The 23,121-nt window shown below is 39.5% G+C and overlaps 1 protein-coding gene across 5 annotated transcripts in view; it reads left to right on the plus strand.

Moving 5' to 3' along the window:
- Nucleotides 1-23,121, plus strand: part of Kcnn2 (potassium intermediate/small conductance calcium-activated channel, subfamily N, member 2) — a 417,138-nt gene that overhangs the window by 317,056 nt on the left and 76,961 nt on the right. For all 5 annotated transcript variants that reach the window (XM_030250331.1, NM_001312905.2, XM_006525639.4 and 2 more), the window contains one exon: nucleotides 6,201-6,619. In XM_030250331.1, coding sequence (XP_030106191.1) covers nucleotides 6,201-6,619 — 419 coding nt within the window. The remainder of the gene's footprint in view (nucleotides 1-6,200; nucleotides 6,620-23,121) is intronic.

The following is a 23,121-nucleotide window of genomic DNA, read 5'->3' on the forward strand; positions in this document are numbered from 1 at the left end:
AACTGTACAAATTCTATCAGATACATTGTTTCGAAAACCACTTAGTACTTACTGTATCATTTTCTTTAATAGCTTTAAGACAAAATGTTTTGATCCTTTATTCACAGGCAATTATTCTGTTTCCGGGACATCCATAATTTCTTTAACCCATGCAGGTATTAAATTATTCAGATTATCTTAGCCTTTTGCAGATATAAAAGCAGTGCTGCAACACATGGCCATGGGCAGCTCCTGGCAGCATGTTGAGCATGCTAGCAAATACACACATGTAAGGGAGTTGGAAATGCAAGGCCCTCGAGGATCCAGCCTGTTGAACTGTCCTCGTCAGGAGCTGGCAGGATTCACAGTGGCACTTGCAATGCATGCAAGTGCTGTTAAGTGCTGCTCTTTCCTCTCCTCAGAAGTACACTATGCATGTCTACAACTCTTTTTCTTTTCCTGGCAGTGAGGATGGAACCTAGGAGCTTGTTAGGCTACAGGCAAGTGCTCTGCACTGAGCGATTCCCTAGGTCTTCTTCTCTTTCTCCTTCTCCTCCTCCTCCTCTTCCTCCTCCTCCTCCTCCTTCCTTCTTCTTCCTTCTTCCTTCTTCTTCCGCCTCTTCCTCCTCCTTCCTTCTTCTTCCTTCTTCTTCCTCTTCTTCCTCTTCCTCTTCTTCCTTCTCTTCTTCTTCTTCTTCTCCTTCTCCTTCTCCTTCTCCTTCTCCTTCTCCTTCTCCTTCTCCTTCTCCTTCTCCTTCTCCTTACTACTACTACTACTACTACTACTACTACTACTACTACTACTACTACTATTATTAGAAACAGGATCTCCCTATATCAAGCTGGTTTTGACTCAACTGTCTGCCTCCTTTGTAGCTATAATTACAGGCGTGTGTTACCAGGCCTGACTACTTTTTTTAAATCTAAGTTTAAAAATAAAAAAAAGAAATGTTATTTGATTTCCCTTTACAATTAAGGCTAAGCTTATTTATTTTAAATGAATTTAAGGGTCATTTTACTTCCATTCTGGATATTTGTGTCTCTTGTTGATTGTGTAGCTGATTTCTCTATAGGAACGTCTCTAACCAGAAAGTCTATTGTGATAGAGATGGAAATACCCCCTGTCCTCATAATTTGTGGTTTATTTTTGTTTTGCTCATTTTATTTTGCTTTTGGCCTGGTTGAAAAAAAAGTTAGTTTCATGGAGTGAAGTGTATATGTGTTACTGTTCATTTGTTTCACAGCTCAGGCCTGCAGCATAGCCAGAAGGCCTTCATTTCCCTGAGCTTATGGAAGGAAGAATTCTGACCTGCTTCCTTTCATGTACTCTTGGGTTCACTTTCACAGCCAGATCTTTCATAGGCATGCAGTTTTCCTGGGGAGCTCAGATCTTAGTCCTGGGCCCAACTTTATTTTTGATGGCCACTGACTTGTCTACAAGTCACTTTACAACAACTTGTACTTTTCCCATTATGGCCTAGCTTTTCAAGGCTGTGAAGCTCCCATGTACCAGATGTGTTTTGCAATTTCTGTCACTGACAGGTATATTAATAATTATGATTAGTTGAGTATGGATACTTCTGTCTTGCTTATTACTCTTTTTTTTCTCTTTTTATCTTTCTTTCTTTCTTCCTTCCTTCCTTTCTTTCTTTCTTTCTTTCTTTCTTTCTTTCTTTCTTTCTTTCTTCCTTCCTTCCTTCTTTCCTTCTTTCCTTCCTTCCTTCCTTCCTTCCTTCCTTCCTTCCTTCCTTTCCCAAGACATGGTTTCTTTGTATAGCCCTGGCAGTCCTGGCACTCACTATGTAGACCAGACTGACCTTGAACTCAGATCTGCCTGCCTCTGTCTCCCGAGTGCTGGGATTAAAGGTATATACTACCATACCTGGCTACACTTCATGATTCGTTAATGACCATAAGTATTCAATGAGTATTTGCTTCTCTTAAGAATATCAGAATAAAAAAAGGAAGGTAGATCTGATATGCTATCAGTCATTCTGGTGAACTTCCTGTGACCTACCTGGGAGTGGAAAAGAGACCACACTTATTACAGAGATTATGTAAAATTCAAATAGAATATTTCTGCAGTTAGACTTTAATGTTGACTCTGAGGGACTGTCATGTTTGGAATGCTTTTGTGTTCTCTAGAGATTATTGAGTGTACATTAATGCTTCTGTGAACGTGGTAAATACCATTTTACAGTTTGTATACAGTTTGTAATTGACAGCCCACGGTCCTTGGCTTTCAGAATGTTACTCTTTTCTCCTCCCTTTGCAGACTCCTTTGTTTCGCATCCCTGTATGGGCCCTACTTTTTACATCCTCCAAACTTGACCTTGAGAACTGTCATGTCCTACTCTCTTTACTTTCTTGTATTCTTCATCTCATCTAATAAACCACTTAAATACAAATGCCTCCCAAATTTATTTCCAGGTTCCAAGCTTTTCAAAATGACTTATATATCTTAATGTATTCTTGGCATCTGTACTTGGATATTAGTGGCCAAAATTGGGCTTTTCTTTCTGTCTTCCATGCTTTGCAGAGTTTAGGAAATATTCTCAGAAAGTGGTCTCACCGTTCATTCTTGGTTTTATTATTATTATTATTATTATTATTATTATTATTATTATTATTTTATTTGTTGTTGTTGTTGGTTTGTTTGGTTGTTTTTTTGGGTTTTGTTTTGTTCTGTATTGTTTTTCATGGTAGAAACTCAGTAACCATCTGTGAGTCCTGCTCTTTGTTTCATTATTCCCACATTCAGTACATCAGCAAATTCAAGCAATATTGCAATCACTATGCCCATCAAAGCATCTCCATGGCAACCCTTAGTCCAGGTTTTAAGGATACTCCAACCAGTCCAATTCAGAGGTGTTGTGTAACTTGCATCTTTCTGTATTTGCCTCTCCGAGTCCCCCACAGCAGGAGGATGAGGCTTGCAGGTCACATCCTGTTGTTTCTTCACCTAGAGGTCTTAGTGGGTTCCCATGTAGATGAATTGAATCCAGTCCCAGTGCCATTTCCCAAACAGACCTTCCGGTGGGCTCCTGTTTGTCCCTTTAAATCCACCGGCCTTCACTCTGTCTCTTGGCCAGTTAACTTCAGCCACTCCAGTGTTCTTTATTTCTTTGAGCACACATGCTAAGGAGTTATAAAGCCACTGCCTTCACCTGTGCTCTCTACCCTGCCTAGGATATCCTTTACATGATGGGCTGCTTTTCTTATTAGTTCCCTGCATTAAGTGGTGCTCCCCAAAGTCCTCCCTGATGGCCATATCTGTTGTTGTTTCTCATTTATCCTTCCCCATCTCCTGTCCTGTTTGTTTCTTTCATTGTAACATCCAAAGGCTTAATTACTTTATTAAATTGCTTCAAGTCATCTTTTTGACAACTTTCTTTCCGGATCAAAATTAATTTCTGTGGGCACACTCTCACTGTGAATTCTACAACACAGGAAGTAGCACAGCCCTGGCATGTGGTGTTAGAATTTGGCATGGACTATTAAGTGAATGAACCAAAACAACACTAGTTTTGTTCTGAGGAGGAGAACATACTTCTTCCTGACAATACTTTGATGCATACTCTCAAGCCCAAAATAAGCTGAGTTATCTGATAATAAGAGGGAACTATGAATAGAATAGATAGATAATAAAACGAAATGAAATAGAAATTTCCCCAGGGAAGTTACCAAAGAAGAAAAGTATCTGGATCTCTTGTGTAATTTCAGAATAGCACATGTCAGTGGGATATGTTTGGTGTAAATCTGCAGCGTGTTTGACGTAAACTTATGTCAGACATTTGGTATGTTCATCTTCCATGACTGTGCTTAAAGAACACTAGGACCATTACAGCAGTCAGGATAGTGACTCCTGAGGTAGAGGTAACAAAGCAGCTGCTGCAGTGAGCATCTGTTCACCTCTGATGGGTAGATGGGGCCCCTGTGTCAAGTCTCAGAGACATAGAGGGGTGGAAGTGTCATTGCCCTTTTTGATAACATCAACAGGAGGGACAGAAGCAACCCATAGTGCAACAAAGATGTGTTCAGATTTGGAGATGGTATGACATACAGTCTTTGATAAGAGAGAGTTAGCTTCACGATGACTTTCTAGGCTACAAGACAGAATGCAGAAGACACAGAAGGAGCAGCAGGGAGCAGGTTTTGTAGTTTGCAGTCACGGGAACTGTAAGGAAGGGCCATAAGCAATGAAGTTGGAGATGTGTAAAACCATATGCACAATGCCTTGTCTGCTGATGTAGATTAGGCTTTACCATCCGGGAATGAAGGGCTTTTGATGATAATGTTTTTGATAGTAATGGGATTATATAATATATGCTTTCAAGTGACTCTTAGATGATGGAGATTATGAACAAAAAGAGGAATCTGGTCGGAAGGTAAAGGATGAGATCACCCAGGGAGGGTCTAACTAGGAGAATTAGATATGAATCCTTATGGCCCGGGGTTGGGGGAGGGGATGACACTGATGTCAATGAGAGCAACAGAAATGAAAAGAGCAAAGCAGTGTAGGAGCCAAGGGAAGGGTTCATTTTTTTTTCCTGAAATGGGGAGGAGGGGGGATGTCAGAAAAGTAAGCTAAAGGTTAACACTGAAAACTGCTCTCCATAATGAAGATAACTTAGTGGCCTTCGCCAGAGTGGCTGATGTGCTGATGGCAGGGGAATCCTCCTGGAGTTGAAGGAGCCCTGAGAAAAGCAACTGCACAGAGTGCAGACAATTGGCCTTGGTTCCCTTTTGTGTCTTTGTATTATTTTTGGTAAGTGGTAATGGTGTGAACTTATTCACATATTATTCCCCTAAGTGGGAAGGCACATGGGTACTAGGGAAAGTGGAGTTTGGTGTAGGACATTACCTTAGACACATGAAGCATGAGAAAAGCTAAGAGGAAAGGGTAAAGTGGGGGTGGGGTGAGAGTGTGTGTGGCCTTTTAAAGTCCCTTAAAATCCTTTGGAGTTGTGTGATTCTCAGCCCCTTTGGAGGAACGTTTCAGTTTTACACTCTGCCCTGCCACTCGGAAGCAAGTTGTAAAGAAAGTAGACCTTCTAAATATAAATATACTTTTGATTTAAAAAAAAATATGTGAGGGTTTTCTATCTCCTTGATTCAAGGATCACATAAAAGAGGCAATTTTGTCCTCAAATTAGTATTTTTGCAAAGTAGCAGTAAAGCAAGGACCACTCCGGGTCACAGGAGAGAAGTAAGACATATAGAATAACTAAGCAAGAACAGGGATCTGCTTGGCCTCCATGGAGGAGTTCGTCCCTCTAAAAGAGAGCACATAGGATGCAACCATGGGGAATCTTCCCTCACCTACTCTGCAGCCCTGTCACCTGAGAACGCAAATGTGCCCTTTTTGGTTGCTTTTACTCTTTAGCTTAGCTGGCTACTTAGCAGAAGGAAAAGAGGACCTCTTTCTCAGTGGGGAGCACAGTTGGCATCAGGCAGATGGTTCTTCCTAGAACATGGGAGGGACTACAGCATCACAACAGGATGGGCACCCATGGTTTCCTGGACTTAGATGCCAGAAGCCCCTGCAAGTCATCACAGGCAGCCAGAAAAGTGAACACATATTTCCATTGCTTTTGGTAGTTCAAGGACAGCCAAGGTCTGGTGTCCATGCTCACAGCCAAAGAAGCAAGGCACTCTTTTCTCAGTGGTGGTATGAGAGATGACAAAAATAAGAAAAGGTAGTCTTTATTAAGGAAGAATTGAGTAAGATATAAAAACAATAGTAAGGAAACTAGAATAAATGATTCTGCCACATTTTTTCTGTAGTTTCTTGTAATTTTTTTTTCCTGAGACCTAGAATATGATTTGTCATGAGGATGCTCATGGGTCACTTGCATTCTAGGATGGAGCTGACTGCAGAGGCACCCTAAATAAAATCATGCATGAGTTGAAACACTGTCCCTTCCAGAGTAGAACAGTCTCTTATAAAGCCAAGTCCACACTGTGGTCATCCAGTAAGGTGGACTCCCAAGTTCCTATGGAGCAGGCTGTTTGTTTTCAGTTTTACAGAATGGAAGCCCCACCCTCCTCGGATACCATTGCCCTCTTCTATAAGTAGTATCCCTAGCTAGACTTTGCACACTGTAAGCGTTAGGCGGCCCGGTTGCTAAGCATCCCCTGTTGTGTCTTTTGCGATCTGCACTAACACCTGTGGAGCATTCATGCCATACTGAAGCTGCTTTTCTACTTTATTTTTTCAGTTATTCATGGTGGACAATGGAGCAGATGACTGGAGAATAGCCATGACTTATGAGCGTATTTTCTTCATCTGCTTGGAAATACTGGTGTGTGCTATCCATCCCATACCTGGGAATTATACGTTCACATGGACAGCCCGGCTTGCCTTCTCCTATGCCCCCTCCACAACCACCGCAGATGTGGATATTATTTTATCTATACCAATGTTCTTAAGGCTCTATCTGATTGCCAGAGTCATGCTATTACATAGCAAACTTTTCACCGATGCCTCGTCTAGAAGCATTGGGGCACTTAATAAGATAAACTTCAATACGCGTTTTGTTATGAAGACTTTAATGACTATCTGCCCAGGAACTGTGCTCTTGGTTTTTAGTATCTCATTATGGATAATTGCCGCATGGACTGTCCGAGCTTGTGAAAGGTAAGTTTCTTTCTTTTCCTGAGAAAATAATTTGCCATATAGACTCTTGAGAAGTGAGAGAAAAAAACATGATGCGCCCGAGGTTTGAAAGTTTTACTGTCTTTTTACATAACAGCCACAAGGCTTTCTCAAACTTTTCCTGCATAAAGCTAATGCATGAGTGGTTGTGCATTCTGCTTTCTGACTTGATCCATTTTTCCATAGAGGGTTGTCTTTGTAATCTATCAAAATTCAGAGACCGGGACATTTTTGTGGTGACTCTGTATTGAAATGTGTTATCACTAAACTACTTCTGGTTTAAGTATTTGATGATTGTTGAAACATGAAGTCTTAGAAAAGTGTTGATGCAACATGTGTGAACTCCAGGAGAGCTGATAAAGTGCTTTGTTAACTGTAGCACCAATTTGTACTACTGTGTACATGGCTGCCTGCTGAAGATTTGATGGGTTCATGAATTGGTTTCTATCGAACATTCGAGAACGAATAGAAAGAGATAGTTTGTGTTTCTTGTCTGAGAAGCTCTGGTGTTTTAGGGGTGCACACGTGTTCTTGGGGGTTCAGAGGCTACTCACAGAGTTTGAATCAATCAATTCTGTCATCAACAATATTCACTTTGGATAACAAAATAAACAAAGTACATTTATGAATGGCCCATAGAAAGAGTTATTTAACAACGAATGGTGACTATGGTTATATGACTCTAGGTAGGACAATTGAAGGTGAAATTAGCACATGAGAGATAGGACTGGGTCCTAGCTATTTATCTTGCACAGAAACAACATTTCACAACTTCACCGTCCACAATGTGACGGGATAAACCTGTTTTATCTTCCCACCTCTGCTCTGGAATGAATAGTCCTTCCTTTACTCCATGGTTTTTGTTGTTGTTTGGGTTTTTTTTTTTTTTTTTTTTTTTTTTGCTTGCTTAGGTTTTTGTTTGTTTGTTTGTTTTTTGACTCAGTTTTATGTGTTCTTACCATAGAATCCTCTCGAAACCCTCCTCATTCTATAAACCTCCCTCTTTCTCTTTAGACATATTAAGCATTCCTACATTTCCCCCCTTGAACTGTATGTAGCTTTCACAACCTTTCTTTCCTGCCACTGTCATGTTAGGGAAGGGTTCTTTACCATGTACGTGTGTGTGTGTTGTATATGTGCACATATGTGTATGCATGCATGCCTATGTATGCATACATGTATGCATGTGTATGTATATACATGTATGCATGTATATATGTGTATATGTGTGCATGTGTATGTATATACATGTATGCATGTTTTATGTATGTGTATATATATATATGTGCATGTATTATGTGTGTGTGTGTACATATGTATATGTGTGTGTTGGGGGAGGTGCCCTTTTCTCTATTATCTTACTAATTCCCTTACTTATTGGCTGCGGCTGAATTCATTTTGTGATGATCTCTAAGAAAACACAGTGTATGAAAGAATGGCCTTGACAACTCGGCAGTCTGTAGTCTCACATGTTGTTATGAACAGTATGGCTGGATATAAAAATTCCAAATTGGAATGCCATTCCTCAGAGCAGTGAAGAATTTCATTTCTCTTTGTGTTCAAAGTCCCACCATATGGTTCCATCCTCATCTTAATCTTTTGTTATCTTCCTGAAAGCCTCAGGGATGGGTGTACCTATTCCAATTCTAAGGATTAAACCAATATTTCTTCCCAGCATTATGACTGAGGAGGGTAAAGGCATCCTTAGTAATATTTGCAGAGGTTTGGGTGGTCTCTAGTGTGACTGGTTCTAAAGACTGATTTAAGTCACCTCCAAACTGTTCGCCTGCCTTGCATTTTCTTTCTTAAAATAGTTCATATCACAATTTTTACCCCAGATATAGAAACTCTGAGGCAAGCAGTGGCAGCTTACAGCAGCCCAAAGGATACGTGTTTTGTCATGCTTGGATTGTTACATGATAGCCATTCCTGTCTTCATCAACAGACAACGAAACGAGAAAGCGTCCAGTACATGAGGAACATGAGTCTGCAGCCAGTAGTAACAGAAAGGAATCAACAGATCCATGCTTTTGTGGGAAAGAGACAGATGCTCAGGATTGCAACCACAAGACTGAGTCACAGTTTGCATTTAGCGTGGGTGACCTCAGGCCAGGCACATTACTTCTTCTTGCTCACATGTCTTCATTTGCAAGCTAAATGGTTTGATTAGCCATTATCTCGCTTAACCCTTTATAATTACACAAATGTGAAAAGAAATAAAATCATCACCCAACATCTTGATAGATTTTCCACATTAGATATTTTTTTTTCCTTCAAATTTTGCTTTTTGCTTTGGAAAAAATCTCCAGATTGTGACTTTAAGGTGCAAAAATACGTATGTTTTGGGATTGGACTGCACAACACTGCACTTTGATTGGTTTTGGTTTTCTGTAATGGTCTGTCTGTTGGAAAGAGAAGTTTCCTGGATGATGGGTGATGACCTCTTTTATCTGTGGGTATGAAGACAAATATGTAGAATGAGGTTAAGGATTTTTCTGGCTTAGTTGTAGGTGGCAGCTGTAGGTTTTTCCTTAAGATTGTGTCTCCCATGACCGTCAGAAGCTACACCTATAAAGTCTCATCAGCATGGCTCCCTAAACTTGAGCTTGGCAAGACAGCAATTGACATTCCATTGTGCACGGGAAACACCCAGGAGCCAAAACACTATCCAAAGAACTACAGGCAACTAAGGAATGCTGAGAGCAGGAGAAAGTCTTCCCCAGGGAAAAACCGGACAGTTGGTTACCAGATAACACTGGCTACTCCTGAAAACATACTTTCAAGTACTATTATCCAGACTGACCAGATTGTATTTAGGGAGGCTTATGTGTATATAGATGTTCATGAATCAGCAATTATTGAAAAAAGATGCCAGGGATTTGAAAAAGTGTAGGGAGGGGTGTATGGGAGAATTTGGAGGGAGGAAAGGGAAAAAGGTTAAATTATATAATTGTATTATGAACTCAAAAATATGCAAAGATAAATAAATTATTTCACAAAGCTCCTTTTTATTTTTTATTGGATATTTTATTTAATTGCATTTCAAATGTCATCCCCTTTCTTCATTTCCCCCCTAGAAACCCTCTACCCCCCCCCCCCAGCTTCTATGAGGGTGCTCCCCCACTCACCCATCCATTCCCACCTCACTGCCCTGGCATTCCCCTATACTGGGGCATCGAGTCTTCACAGGACCTCTCCTCCCATTGATGTCCTACAAGCTCATCCTCTGCTACATATGTAGCTGGAGCCATGGGTCCCTCCGTGTGTAATCTTTGGTTGGTTGGTTTAGTCCTTAGGAGCTCTGGGTGGTCTGGTTGGTTGATACTGTTGTTCTTTCTATGAGGTTGCAAATCCCTTCAGCTCCTTCAGTCCTTTCTCTAACTCCTCCATTGGGGACTCTGTGCTCAGTCCAATGGTTGGCTGCAAGCATAGCCTCTGTATTTGTCAGCTCTGGCAGAGACTCTCAGGGGACAGCTATATCAGGCTCCTGTCAGCAAGTGCTTCTTGGCATCCACAATGGTGTCTGGGTTTGTTGTTTGTATATGAGATGGATCCCTAGGTGGGTCAGTCTCTGGATAGCCTTTCCTTCAGTCTCTGTTCCACACTTTGACTCTGTATTTCCTCTGGTGAGTATTTTGTTCCCCCTTCTAAGAAGGACTGTAGCATCCACACTTTGATCTTCCTTCTTCTTGAGCTTCATGTGGTCTGTGAATTGTATCTTGGGTATTCTGAGCTTTTGGGCTAATATCCACTGATCAGTGAGCGAGCGCATACCATTTGTGTTCTTTTGTGACTGGGTTACCTCACTCAGATTTCTGTTTTAAATGTTTGGGCCCAAGCCTGCCTTTCTTTCTCCTTGAGGTTGGTTTGTCTTCCTCTTCCCCTTGTTCCCTCTCTTCTTCCCTCCCTCCTTCTTCACTCTCTTCCTAACTTCCTTCCTTCCCATCCATCTTTCTTTTCTTTTATAAGTGTATATTGTTTCATATCAGCAGAACTCTCTTATTTGTTTGATGTGAATGAACCACACAGTTTTATTGTTGGCCCATCTAAGTAGCCTCAATACATTCAAGGAAAAGATTCATATCTAATAGAAATTCTCTTTTTGGTTAGCTATAAGAATTCCAGGAATATTTGGAGACTGAAGTTATGGCTTCTCCGTTAAGTGTACTAGGCACTGAAGTTGCAGAGAACCTGAGTTTGGTTCTTAGCCACCGTCTGTAATTCAGGCTCCAGAGCATCTAAAGTCTTCTTCTGGTCTCTGTGGGTACCTGCACTCATCCACTCACAGATGACCACATATACATGTAAGCATTGGTGTCTTCTTCTGGCATCTGTGGGTACCTGCACTCATCCACTCACAGATAGCCACGTATACACATAAGCATTGGTGTCTTCTTCTGGCATCTGTTGACACTGGCACTCGTCCACACACAGATAACCACATATACACATAATTCAAAAAAAAGGCGTTATTATAGGAGGCCTTTGACAAATGAATGGGGCCAGTGCTGCACCACACCAGCAAACTAGGATATTTTAAAAAACAAAGCTAAAATTACTTTTTAGAAGTTTGAGAACATCAGGTGGTTTTCTGTAGAAGGTTTTAATGCAAACTTATTCCTCTTCTACTAAGTACAGGGTTTCTAGCAGTTTCTTTAAAGTGTTCTCTATTGATTGGAAAGACATCCTATAGAAGACATCTATTTTTCAATCCCTGCATATCATTTCCACAACATTTATTTGCCTGTGAGTATATGTGAATATGTATGTATAGTACTATCTGTACACTTTGCATGCTATAGATATGTGTGTAATATAGATAGTATGTATATATCAGTGGTTCCCAACCTTCCTAATACTGAGACCCTTTCATACAGCTTTTCATATTGTGGTAACCCCCAAGCACAAATTTATTTTTGTTGCTTCATAAGGGTAATTTTGAATGAACTGTTTTGAATATTGACTTTTGAACTGTTATGAATGTAAATATCTGATATGCAGGATATCTGTTATGTGACATCTATGAAAGGATCACTCAGCTATGCAGGTTTGGGGCTGTTGGTGTATATAATATATAATTTTATGGTTATAAAATTATATTGTATATTTTTATATGTATGTAGTTATTTATTCATATATTTATTGAGTCATTATTTATTTGGTGAGTGATAGGGAGAAACAGAGAAGACAGGACTCCAGCATTATTTCAGTTTGTGTCCATTGGTTAGTAAGCATTTGCCCTTGGCTAAGCGAGAGTTACCACACTATGGCTCTGCTGTAGGCTTGTGTCCAAGTGAACATCTGTTCTGAAGCAAGCCAGGAAGAGTGATAGTATACTGGTAAATGATCTTCCATTCAGAATGGCTCAGGTCCTGACATCTCATCAAGATACATCTAGGGGAAACTCTTGGGTGCTTAGGTGACACAGAAGAAACTAGAATAGCTTAAGTCCCTGGACTTTGGGGAGTTCCCCAGTCCTTATTTGTACCTCCATAGACTTCTAGTTTTGTAGAGATAGCCTACTCTACGGTCAAGTTGGCACGTGTCAAGAGATAGCGTTCCTAATTGGCAAGCCTGTATATGGGGTTAGTGCTACATCACACCGGGAAACTCATCTTTTGTTCATTTTTTGTTTTTTTATTGTTTTATTATTATTATTATTATCATCACCACCACAGTTTGAAGAATAATTAGAATGTAATAGTGCACCAGGAATTCTAAGAGGGAAAGTGAAATCTTGTTTGGCTGCAACTTCTGGGGCACATTCTTGGTATATGCTAATTAACACTGAAGTTTTACAGACTGGGATGGCTTGCAGTCTTTTGCAGTTTAAGAGGTAATAAAATGGAATAGTCCTGCATTCAATATATTCTCTTTAGACCAAAGAGTTTAGTAATTTGGAAGAGAGGGTCAAATTGAGGGTAGGGAAAAGAGCTAGGGACTCTGGTGCCAGTGGTCCCAAGCAAAAGCCACACTGTAATACTGTAATAAATTGGAGGGGTTGGGAGTTTTTCAGCCATTAGGGAAACGGTCATATATTTAGGATATCAACACCAAATAACTTCATGTTCAGGTTTATTCCATTGGCTTTATCTATAAGCATATTTAAGTTAATTAACTCATATGCATTAGTTGAGAGGGAAATCTTTTGTAAAATAAATCTGAAGTAGTTTCATTGTGAAAGGGGTATAGTTAAAAAAGGGAAGAGTGAGCTTGGGCGTGGTATCTTCTGGAAATGCCCTGGAAATGGGTTGACTAGGTTCGCATACTAAAGTTCAACACAAAATAATTGATGTGGTATTTGCTTTTCTAATTATCAAACACAATCTGAGAATGAGAGATTTCCATTTCAATGTGTTCACTATGTTAATAATTATGTTATAATATTGCCCGATGGAGTATTTATTTATATTCCTATCTGTGAGCAACAATTTTGCTAATATTCATTTACAATACATTTTCAAAACTTTTGTTCAAAACTTTTGTTTGTAATCAAATGAATTCTGGAGTATATGTGAATCTGTATTCTTATATAGCATCTGGTGGAATATTACCGGTAAACCATACTAAAAAAAAAATGGCACAGTGTAATTTTTACATAAGTCGCTGTCTTCTGATATCAGAAGTATATTGAATGGGTTGTTTGGGGAATCTCCTATCAAATAGAATACCTTCTGGTCCAGAGACACAACCTAGTAGAATTTCCTGAAGTAAAAGAACACAATGTTTTATAATTAGATAGTCCATCCTTTTAGCCCTAACTCAAAGATAGCATATGGGATTCTACTCTCTGAGGATTATGTGCTCTGAATCATGTTCATTTATGTATTAGAATGAGAATCTTATTCAGGAGAACCCCAAAAGTTATTGTTATTAATTCATGTACATCAATTTCATATTGCACTGATACCCTTTCCTGACTGTATTAATCTGTACTTTCAAGACTACTCCTTGCTTGCCCTTTGTAGAGCATACTTTAACATAACACCAGTGGTTGGCTTCAGTGTATAATGACTGCATTTGGTGTGTAGACGTGACCTGCTCTAGTCTCCACTTGACTTTTTTTTTTCAAAGAGGTTTGAATTTTCCTTTTTCATGTGATATATGCCAACTTTTGGAGGAGGAAGGACAAAGGGCATGTGGATGTCTCAGCTGTTGTATTATATTGTTTATATTGTTAATATTGGATTTCATGCAGGAGGATATAATAGAGTTCTACATTTTACAATGTTAGCTCATTTGCCCAGTCTGCTAGCTAAGACTTTATTTTATATTTTCAGAAGACTCACTCAGAGGGTTGGTTTCTTCTAAACCCTGCCCCTTAGGGATGCCTGCTTCTATCTGATTTGGTTAAATTTGAGACATAGCATTTATGATGGAATTTCTTTAATATTTGAAAAAGCATCATTAACTATGCATTGCAATGCTAAGTGAACATGCCACAGGCTGGGTTTATTACAGATTCCTGGAGGATTACATTATTTTCACCTCTCCAACTTTCAGCTGTTGCTAAGTCAACACCAAGCATTTCATCAATGGATTTGTAATCTGTGGCTGATGGTAATTTAATACTTTGTAAACGTATACTTCCAGGGTCTGATTCACACAATACAGATATAGCATTTTCACGCTCTTGAATGAGTCACAGCTTTAAAATGTCCCTTTCAAGTTAGAAAAGTCTGCACTTTAGAAGTTGAGCATGCACTCAGCAACTTGCAAAGCCTTGGTGCTTACTGTTATAGTCCCAAATAAATTAGTCAAGCTCCGTTTTCTCTTCATTCCTATATAGATCTATTTGAGGGAGGGTCTACCTCCAAGTGAACAACCAAGAGTAACATTTGGAGCAGGAGGCTTTGATATTCTTGTCTCAAGAATGAGAGTTGAAAACTATCTGCAGTGGTTTTTAGAGCAAGACAACTGAAAATTCGAATGGTATAGGCATCCAACCATGGTGGGCAACCTGATGTCATAGTCAGTTCATAGCAACCTTCCTCCAGCCCCATCCCCCGCCCAGCTGCCCTCAAGTCCAGATCTTCTGAAGTGTGAGCTCTGTCTACTTCCCAGCTTTGAGAAATCCCTGAGGTTCTCAATGTACAGTGTTTGTATAAAGTGTATATATGAAGGCTTGGTCAGAGAACTCACATAGTTCAGCTTCACTGGACCATTTTTGTTTTTTGTTTTTTTGTTTTGTTTTGTTTTGTTTTTAAGAAAATGAATACCTTTCTTTGATTCAGAGCTGGATTCTGGGGGGTGGGGACAGTGTTTATTATTTGCTCACAGATTTTCTATACTGTATTTCTGGGGTTTTGTTGTTATTTTGTGGTTTTTGGTACTGGGTATCAATCTCAAGTCTTTGTGGTCCAAGTGGTGTCTTTACCTGTACCCATGCATTTTATTCTTTTATTTTTAATGCTTCTATGCTGCAAAATGGTATTAAACTAGAGGAGGAAAACTTTAAGACAAAAACAGTTCCTTTCTATGCAATAAAATATACACATTTTGGGCACACACCAAATTTAGACAAATCTGCCTCATATTGTAACAGTCAACCTTTAAAACCTTAATACATGTTAACAAACTTGCTCACTGTTAGGTAGAGAATGAGGCCTTGCTGTTCTATCCCAGAGCTGGTGTTAGTTAATAAAGCACCTACTGGGTGACCAGAGGTCTGCTTGGCTCTGCTGCAATAAAGAGAGGCACAAAGTGCTTCTCCACTAGTTTGTGTGCCTGGCAGGATAGAATCTAGTTCATGAACATCTCCTGAGATCTAGGAAGGGCAACAATAGTCCTTGAACTTTCCACCTTGCCAGTTACAACTCTTCTTCACCCCTGGCTCAAAAACGCCCATGGATTAATAGATACCATTATCATTGCCAAATTCCCGGGGATGCTGGAAAAAGCCAGTAATGAGATATGGAAATTTAGTGTGGTGTTGAAGTCACAGGCACTTTGATCTCCCGGCCATTATTTAATGCTTAGAGAACAGTATGGAATAATAGAAAATAAAACTTAATTGTCATAGTTCCAGCACAAGTTTTGGCTAAAGTATATACATTATTGTATAATGCTCATTTAAAAATATTTAATGAAGAATAATTTATGTATAATAAAATCTACCAGATTTTGATGGTTTAGTGCTGTGGGTCAGTGCATTCACACCACGATACAGTCTATAGAGACAGATTTGCCTTTCTGAAGCATTTATATTCCCTACAGGTTTCTCTATTGACTGTGGGTCATAAATATTTGTCAAAACTGTATCAGAATGAAGTTTGTTCAATTTTTCCCCTCATCATTATTATTTACCAACACAACATCACTGTTCATATGCATTTGTGTTGTATTAAGTGTTTAGAGCCACCTGGAGATAATTTAAAATATACAGGTTGCATAGGTGATATGCTAATACTATGACTTTTTATGTAAAGGGCCATTGAGCATCCAAGGACTATGGGTATCCGCAGGCTCCAATTCCCATAGACACCAGGGATGACTGTATCATTTCTTATAACTGGCTTCCTTTACTTAGCTTAAACATAATACTTGTTTCTCTTGAAGCATGTTTTACAGTGTGCTCCTTTATATTGGTGAACAGTGTTCTAAGAACATTTTATCCAACTGTTCATCAGTTGATGCATATTTAGATGCTTTACTGGTTTAGGTATTATAAGTAGGGTTCTGTGAATATTTGTACAAAAGTCTCTGAGTAAACATGTACCCCACCACCACCAGGTCAATGTCTAAATGTGTAACATTTTATATTCCTGTAGCAGTGAGCACTGTATGAGAGTATATGAGGTTTCTGGATTCATGTTGCTCTCTAACAATATTGTTAGTCATGTAAATGACATATGAATGCCAATATTTTATGTGTATGTAGATGCACTTTCATATTAACTTGTATATCTGGATACAGATAAATAGCATTGGCAGCAATGTATATGCACACTACATACATAGAGGATTATAAATGAAAGTACACATAATAAATTATATACATTTACTTACATTATATGACCACCATTCTAAAAAAAAGAAAGTGGCATGATATTATGTTTATAATTTGTAGCCCTCTAATGAGTAGTGATTTTGAACACCCTTTAGTAGCTATTTGTAAATTTTGGGAAAATAACTATTCATTTTGCCTTTTGGTTTTTAAGAGATTCCTTGTCTTATTAAATTTAAGAGTTCTTTATGCAGTTTAGCTATCAGTCTTTCATCAGAAACTTGGTTTGTACATATTGCTGTGATTTATTTTTTAATTTCTCTTCTTGCTGCTTTGTACATATGTCAAAGCCATACAGACTTTCTTTTTCCTGAATCAGTTTTGCCTTCACTCCTGAGACAATACAGGAAAAGAAATTCAGAGGCATCTTTGGAGAAGCCCACTGTTCCATTAAGTTATGGTTTATCTGTTTCCCCAGGTGGCTTTTCCTTATGTAAGTCTTTCTAGAAGCCACATTTTCTTGTTTATTTTTTTCCTTCCTTCTTCCCTTCCCTTCCCTTCCCTTCCCTTCCCTTCCCTTCCCTTCCCTTCCCTTCCCTTCCCTTCCCTTCCCTTCCCTTCCCTTCCCTCCCCTCCCCTCCCCTTCTCCTTCTTTCCTTTTTTCCTTACTTCCTTTTTTCCTCCCCACCCCTCTTCTCCCTTCCCCTCCTTCTCCTTTCCTCCCTTCCCATTCCTTCTCCTGCCTTCCTTCCTTTCTTTGACTAATTTAGTTTTTTATTTGCTCTACATCCTAATTGCAGCCTCTCCTCCCTTCTTTCCTCCGAGTCCCTCCTTCTCTCCTCCTCTCCCCTCTCCTCCCCTTTACCCACCCCTTCATTTTCTAATGTCAGAAAAGAGAGGAAGGGACAAAGAAGATACCTTTTCAATACCACTAAAACTTTTCCATTGTATTGATGATGGTGACAAGTCTGAGAAATGAAGCCAGAATAAGTCACAGTATCACTTGGGACAAAGATACTCTTCTCTTGCCTTCCCTGCGGGTATGTTTTTGTTTGTTTTGTTTTGTTTTCCATTTGAGGCAATAATTTATTTTTATCTGGCTTCTGCATTCATGACCAAAGACCCCGATATACAATGTAATTCAAAGCTATAGCTAGCTAGACACTGAATAGCCATAGACTCCATTCTGGCTGTGTCCTTGAGGGTTTCTGACAGCACATACTTACAACTTTAAAAGGGTAGTGCTCCAACCCTGGGCCACCATTTGTCTAGTTGAAGCACAGTGTGCCTCAGTACCAAATCTGCTTAGTATATTATAAAGAAATGTACCATATGCTTTAAACTCGCAGTATTTTTGATTCCATGTGGGCTTAGGTGAAAGATGCTTGGATGATTGCTGTCTGATGTCTGTGCTTTCAGGACTCTTTGCTAGAAATTGTCTTCTGAAAACTTTGTGTGTCAAGCAAAATGTGCTAGTTTAGTTTACTAAATTCTGCTTGATATTCTAGCAAAAAAAATATAATTTAGGAATAAGGTTTTTTTTTTAATATTTTTATTATTATGTATTTTCCTCAATTACATTTAGAATGCTATCCCAAAAGTCCCCTATACCCTATCCCAAAAGTCCCCTATACCCTCCCCCCACTTCCCTACCCACCCATTCCCATTTTTTGGCCCTGGCATTCCCCTGTACTGGGGCATATAAAGTTTGTGTGTCCAATGGGCCTCTCTTTCCAGTGATGGCCGACTAGGCCATCTTTTGATACATATGCAGCTAGAGTCAAGAGCTTAAGGTTTTGGAGAGGTTTTACTGTCTATATTACAGCTTTAGAATCTCTTAAAACTCATGTAGCAGTCCCAGGGTATTAATCTGAAAGCCACAAAGCAGAGGAAACAGTATTAAAGCCATTGTGGTTAGCAGAAAATAGTGTTTCTGTCAGTAATTATAGGAAACGTTAAATTCAAGGACTTTTTTTCTTTCATGAGAACAAGTACGTTGGAGAGGCTGGAAGGAGGAAGCAGAGGCAGAGTCAATGTCATAACTCTCAGAAAGTTATAAAAATTGGTTTCCAATAATCCATGTGATCATGCTTATTAGACATATTAAGCTTTCTTTAAAAAAACAAAACAAAACAAACACGCGTGATATAATGTTAGCTCAGCAGAGAAGGGTTTAAACAAAGCAATACCAACAGTGTCCTTAGAATTTATGGTGTGCTCTATTTCTGAGAGTGGATGATACTAACGTTGTTATACTCCCGTGCTAACTGTGTTCCCATTGTTGCTTTTATAATTATACACAATTATGGGGTCAGGATAACACATGGATATTACATAATGAGAAAATTGAAGGGGTTCCAACTTCCATGTATTAAATATTTTCTCTAACGTTTGATTAGCAGAATAGTTGCACATATTTGTGAGTTACAGTGTGGCATTTTCAGCACAGTTATGCAATCTGTACTTGTCAATCAAAATAATAAACGTTTGCATCTTGTTATCACTGCTTTGTGTGTAGTGTGCTCATGCTACTTCTTCTAGTTATTAAGGTTCCTGTAAATTACCAGGGATTACAGTGACTGAAACACTACAATATATGTGTTTTTATCTGTGATTTGTTATGTATATGTCAATTTCCCTGTGACATGGCTACCTGTATCCTGTCCAGCTTTTAGTTATTGCTATTCTTTGTTCATGGAGATGTTTGCAGCTTCTGTGCACAGGAGAGAACATGTAGTATTTGTTTACTGTATCTGACGTATTGCCTGCTCTGTTCCCACTAGCCCACTAGCTATGGCATGGGGTAAAATGATGTTTCTCAGTAGATGAAAGGGTAAAAAGAAAAAATAAAGTGCTATACAGAACAATATCATACTGTTCAGCCATTAAGAAAATAGTATTCTATTTCAAAAACAAATTCATAGAAATGCAGAGGTCTCTGTGAATCAAGCATCCACATTCCTGTTCTCTTTTCCTGCCTAAAGACTCTCCATCTTTGTAATAGCCTACGATAGCTGATGTTACTTTTCTTACTCACCATTCCCTCTATTATCCAGATCCCTAGTCTTTAAGCCCTAGCAAGGTCATTGGTTTATTTTAATGTGGAAGGTATTTGGTATGTGTTAACTGATGATTGGATAGGAAAAAGAAGGACGATGCTATGTTGGAAAGATCCCATGTGGTCTGTAGAACAAGAGAGATTACTGTAGTAAGTTAGTCAGTAGTATGTGTTAAAACCTTTTTCCTGCTGGCCATGTGATGGCCCAGAGATAAAGGCACTTACCACCAAACACTTCTATCCTTGGGACCTATGTAGTAGGAGATAACCAACTCCCTCCCACAAAGTGTCCTCTGAACTCCACACGTACAACACGGTATGCAGCCAATACCTAGTAAATAAATGTACTAGAAAATACCCTTTCTGCTGGCGATTAGGTTAGTGGAGTTCCGTTTGAAAGTATTCTCTGAGTGCCAATAGTGTGTTTCCTTCATCTTGGGTAGATAGAGGTAGAAAGCTATACTAGCATCAAGCTACTTGGTGAAAAGAAATCTTACCTGGTACCAGCTTGATCCTCATGGAGCTCCTTATGAGACTTACATGTCCTCTACCAGGCCAAGAATCAGATCAACTAGTGTAGCCCAGTTAGGACCTGCGGGCACACGCCTCTGCACAGTTGTACCAACCAGGTAGAAAGATGTCTATTAGAGGGACTCAATGCATCAAAAATTACACTCTGTAGGGTTCTTAGGAAGAGAGTCACTAATGAGAATCCACGCTAAATGCAGATGTTACAGCGGTTAGCATCTTCTAGAAAATGGATCCTTGGCAAGTAATTAGTTTCTTGATTTAGTGAGTTAATGTGGGTTAATGAAGAGCTGTGTGTTAATTTAGAATGTCTTGAAGCAGTGGTGGGAATGGAAGCTGTGGAGTATTTGAAGACTGCAGACGCACTGGTCTTGAGAATCTGAAGCCTCCCTCTGTGCTTGGCAGGAAGAGGCCTCCCAGAAATGTGGCAGGCCTGGTCCAGCTCTGTTGGACGCCCTGCCATGTGTTCAGGACGAAGCATTTCTGTGTAATCTGCTGGAGCACACAGACTTCAGACAGAGCTCCTCTGTCTTTTATCTTGGCTCTTGCTTCAGGGGCTCACAACTCAGTGCAGCCGGAGTCGTTGCTGCAATTACAGAGGGAAGACAGAAGGGACCCTGTTCTAAGGAGGCTTTAGTGACAGTCCCAAAGCAGAAAGGAATACCCAGATGGATATGAGTGTCCCTGGGTCACCCTTATCTCTTCCTTTCTTAAAGCTGCCTGTTGTAGGTTACTGGCCTTATGTCCTTTGCACTCACCCCCAGCCTCCCGTGCTTATAACTCCCAGAGTGCATCAGCAGTAACAGGCAATCTGACTTGGCTCTTGATGTGAACACACAGGGCAAGTTCTGCTCCTGGTGCCTCAGAACTGAGAATCTCAGGCTGGGTGTGGAGGAGTGTGTCTGCTACTTAAGTACTCTGGAGGTTGAGATAGGAGGCCAAACTAGGCTATGTATGGAATTTAGGGCTAGCCTGTGCTATACAGTATAAGGAGAGAACTTATCGCAAAAGAGCTCTACCCCTGCCCTCACACACCAAAATAAAACCTCTTTAGAATTCCCACTGAAGCCTCTGGAGGAAAGAAGCCATCCTGAGGTTTTAACCACAGCTTCATCATCCAAGAGTATTCTTAAGCAACCATAGGAAAAAGCAATCCAGACATCTTTGAAACATAAGAATTTTTACACATCATTCTCCGTCTGGTTTTACTTTTTAAAAGAGATTTTTTAACCAGGTTCGTTTTTTTGTCTTAATTTGTGTTTCTTATGGATTTTTTATTTTGAGGGAAAAATAGCAGAAACTGAGGAAATGAAAATTTTATTTTCAGTGTGCTGAGCCAGCTAATTGGGGGGCAGACAAACTATCCAGATCTCAACGACTACTTGCTTTTGAAAAGTGCATAAGCTAAGAATAGGTTTTTGCATTCTTAAGTTGAAGGGGGAGAAGAGAATTTGTAGAAGAGACCATATGGAGTCTACAGAAGCTAGAATATTTCTTTATCAACCTATAATGTTGCAAATTCCCTGACCTCTGCTCTGTGGAGGCCGTTTCTGTTGATATTTTGTTGCAAGCAGAGTGCGGTATTATACATATTGGGTGGGGTGGGGGGTGTTAAGCAGTGGTTTTATACATTCCTGCAGTTCATGAAAGAGACTCCCTCCCAATGGTATTATCTCTAGAACTAAATATAAATGTTCAGTAAAGTTTGACAAAATACCGACATTGGTACAAGTGATGATAGATGCAAGTAGCTTATATGGATGTTAGTCAGAATCCTAAGCCATGTAGGAGATTCGTGCCCACTAGATGCCTGCTTCTTGCTTTTTGATGGGCATGTTTTCCATACTGAAGATAGTTAGATCAGGATATGGTAGGAAATTGCATCTATGTTCCTGTCTTAAAATTCTAGATATTTTGAATGCTGCAGATTTCTGTACTTTACCAGTATAGCCTGAAGATATCTTAACAAATATTCAGTCTGTTTTCTATATAGTCCTGGGTATCTTTGATCTAAACCCCCTACATGCACGCACACACACCACACACTGAGAGAGACAGAGAGAGAGAGAGAGAGAGAGAGAGAGAGAGAGAGAGAGAGAGAGAGAGAGAGAGAGAGGTATCCTTGATCTAACCCTTTCCCCCCACCACACACTCAGAGAGAGACAGAGAGACAGTGACAAAGAGACAGAGAAATCAGTTATTAATCATCTTCGCTGGAAAGACATTCTTAAGTAAATATGTTTTTCTGTTTACTATACTTAAGTAAATATGTTTTTCTGTTTGTTTGTTTGTTTGTTTTGGGTTTTTTGTTTGTTTTTTGTTTTTTTTAAAGCCCAAACCAAACATGTTCTTAAAATAAATTACATGTAAGAAGCCAGGGAGATGCCTTCGTGGCAAACATCACTGGGGGTCTTGCAGAATTGAGTTTCATTCTTAGCCCCTACATGACAGTGTAGAGTCCTACACTATTTCCCTACAACACTATTCCCAGGGGATTAGACTCCCCCTTTTGGCCTCTGTGGATACTGCATGCCTATTGTGCATGTACATGCAGCAAATACTCATTGTACACATAAAAATACTAAAAACTAAAGAAAATGGGTCAAATCCTATAAAGAGAATTAAATTAACATTTAACGAGAACGTACCTAGAGCTTGCACAAATTTGAGTGAAAAATTCATGAAATTTAGTGGAGCCTTTTTATTTAAGACGAAGTTTTGAACTTCAGTCATGTTATCTAGCTTTTTATTATTAGTATTCCTCATTGATAGTTGACAAAAGCAGATATGCTATTAGTACTTGGCCCATTTATCCACAAGTAGACTGTTTGAGTTGAAGCCTGCTAAGAAAAGTATGACTCTATCTAGAAGAGAACTTAGATTGCAAAGGTGGGGGTATGCAGGTCAGGGGGATTGTATAGACATGTCCAGTTGCTAAAATCAGCTTGCTGA

Source organism: Mus musculus, chromosome 18 (genome assembly GCF_000001635.26).
Source record: "Mus musculus strain C57BL/6J chromosome 18, GRCm38.p6 C57BL/6J".
Classification (NCBI taxonomy): Eukaryota; Metazoa; Chordata; class Mammalia; order Rodentia; family Muridae; genus Mus; species Mus musculus.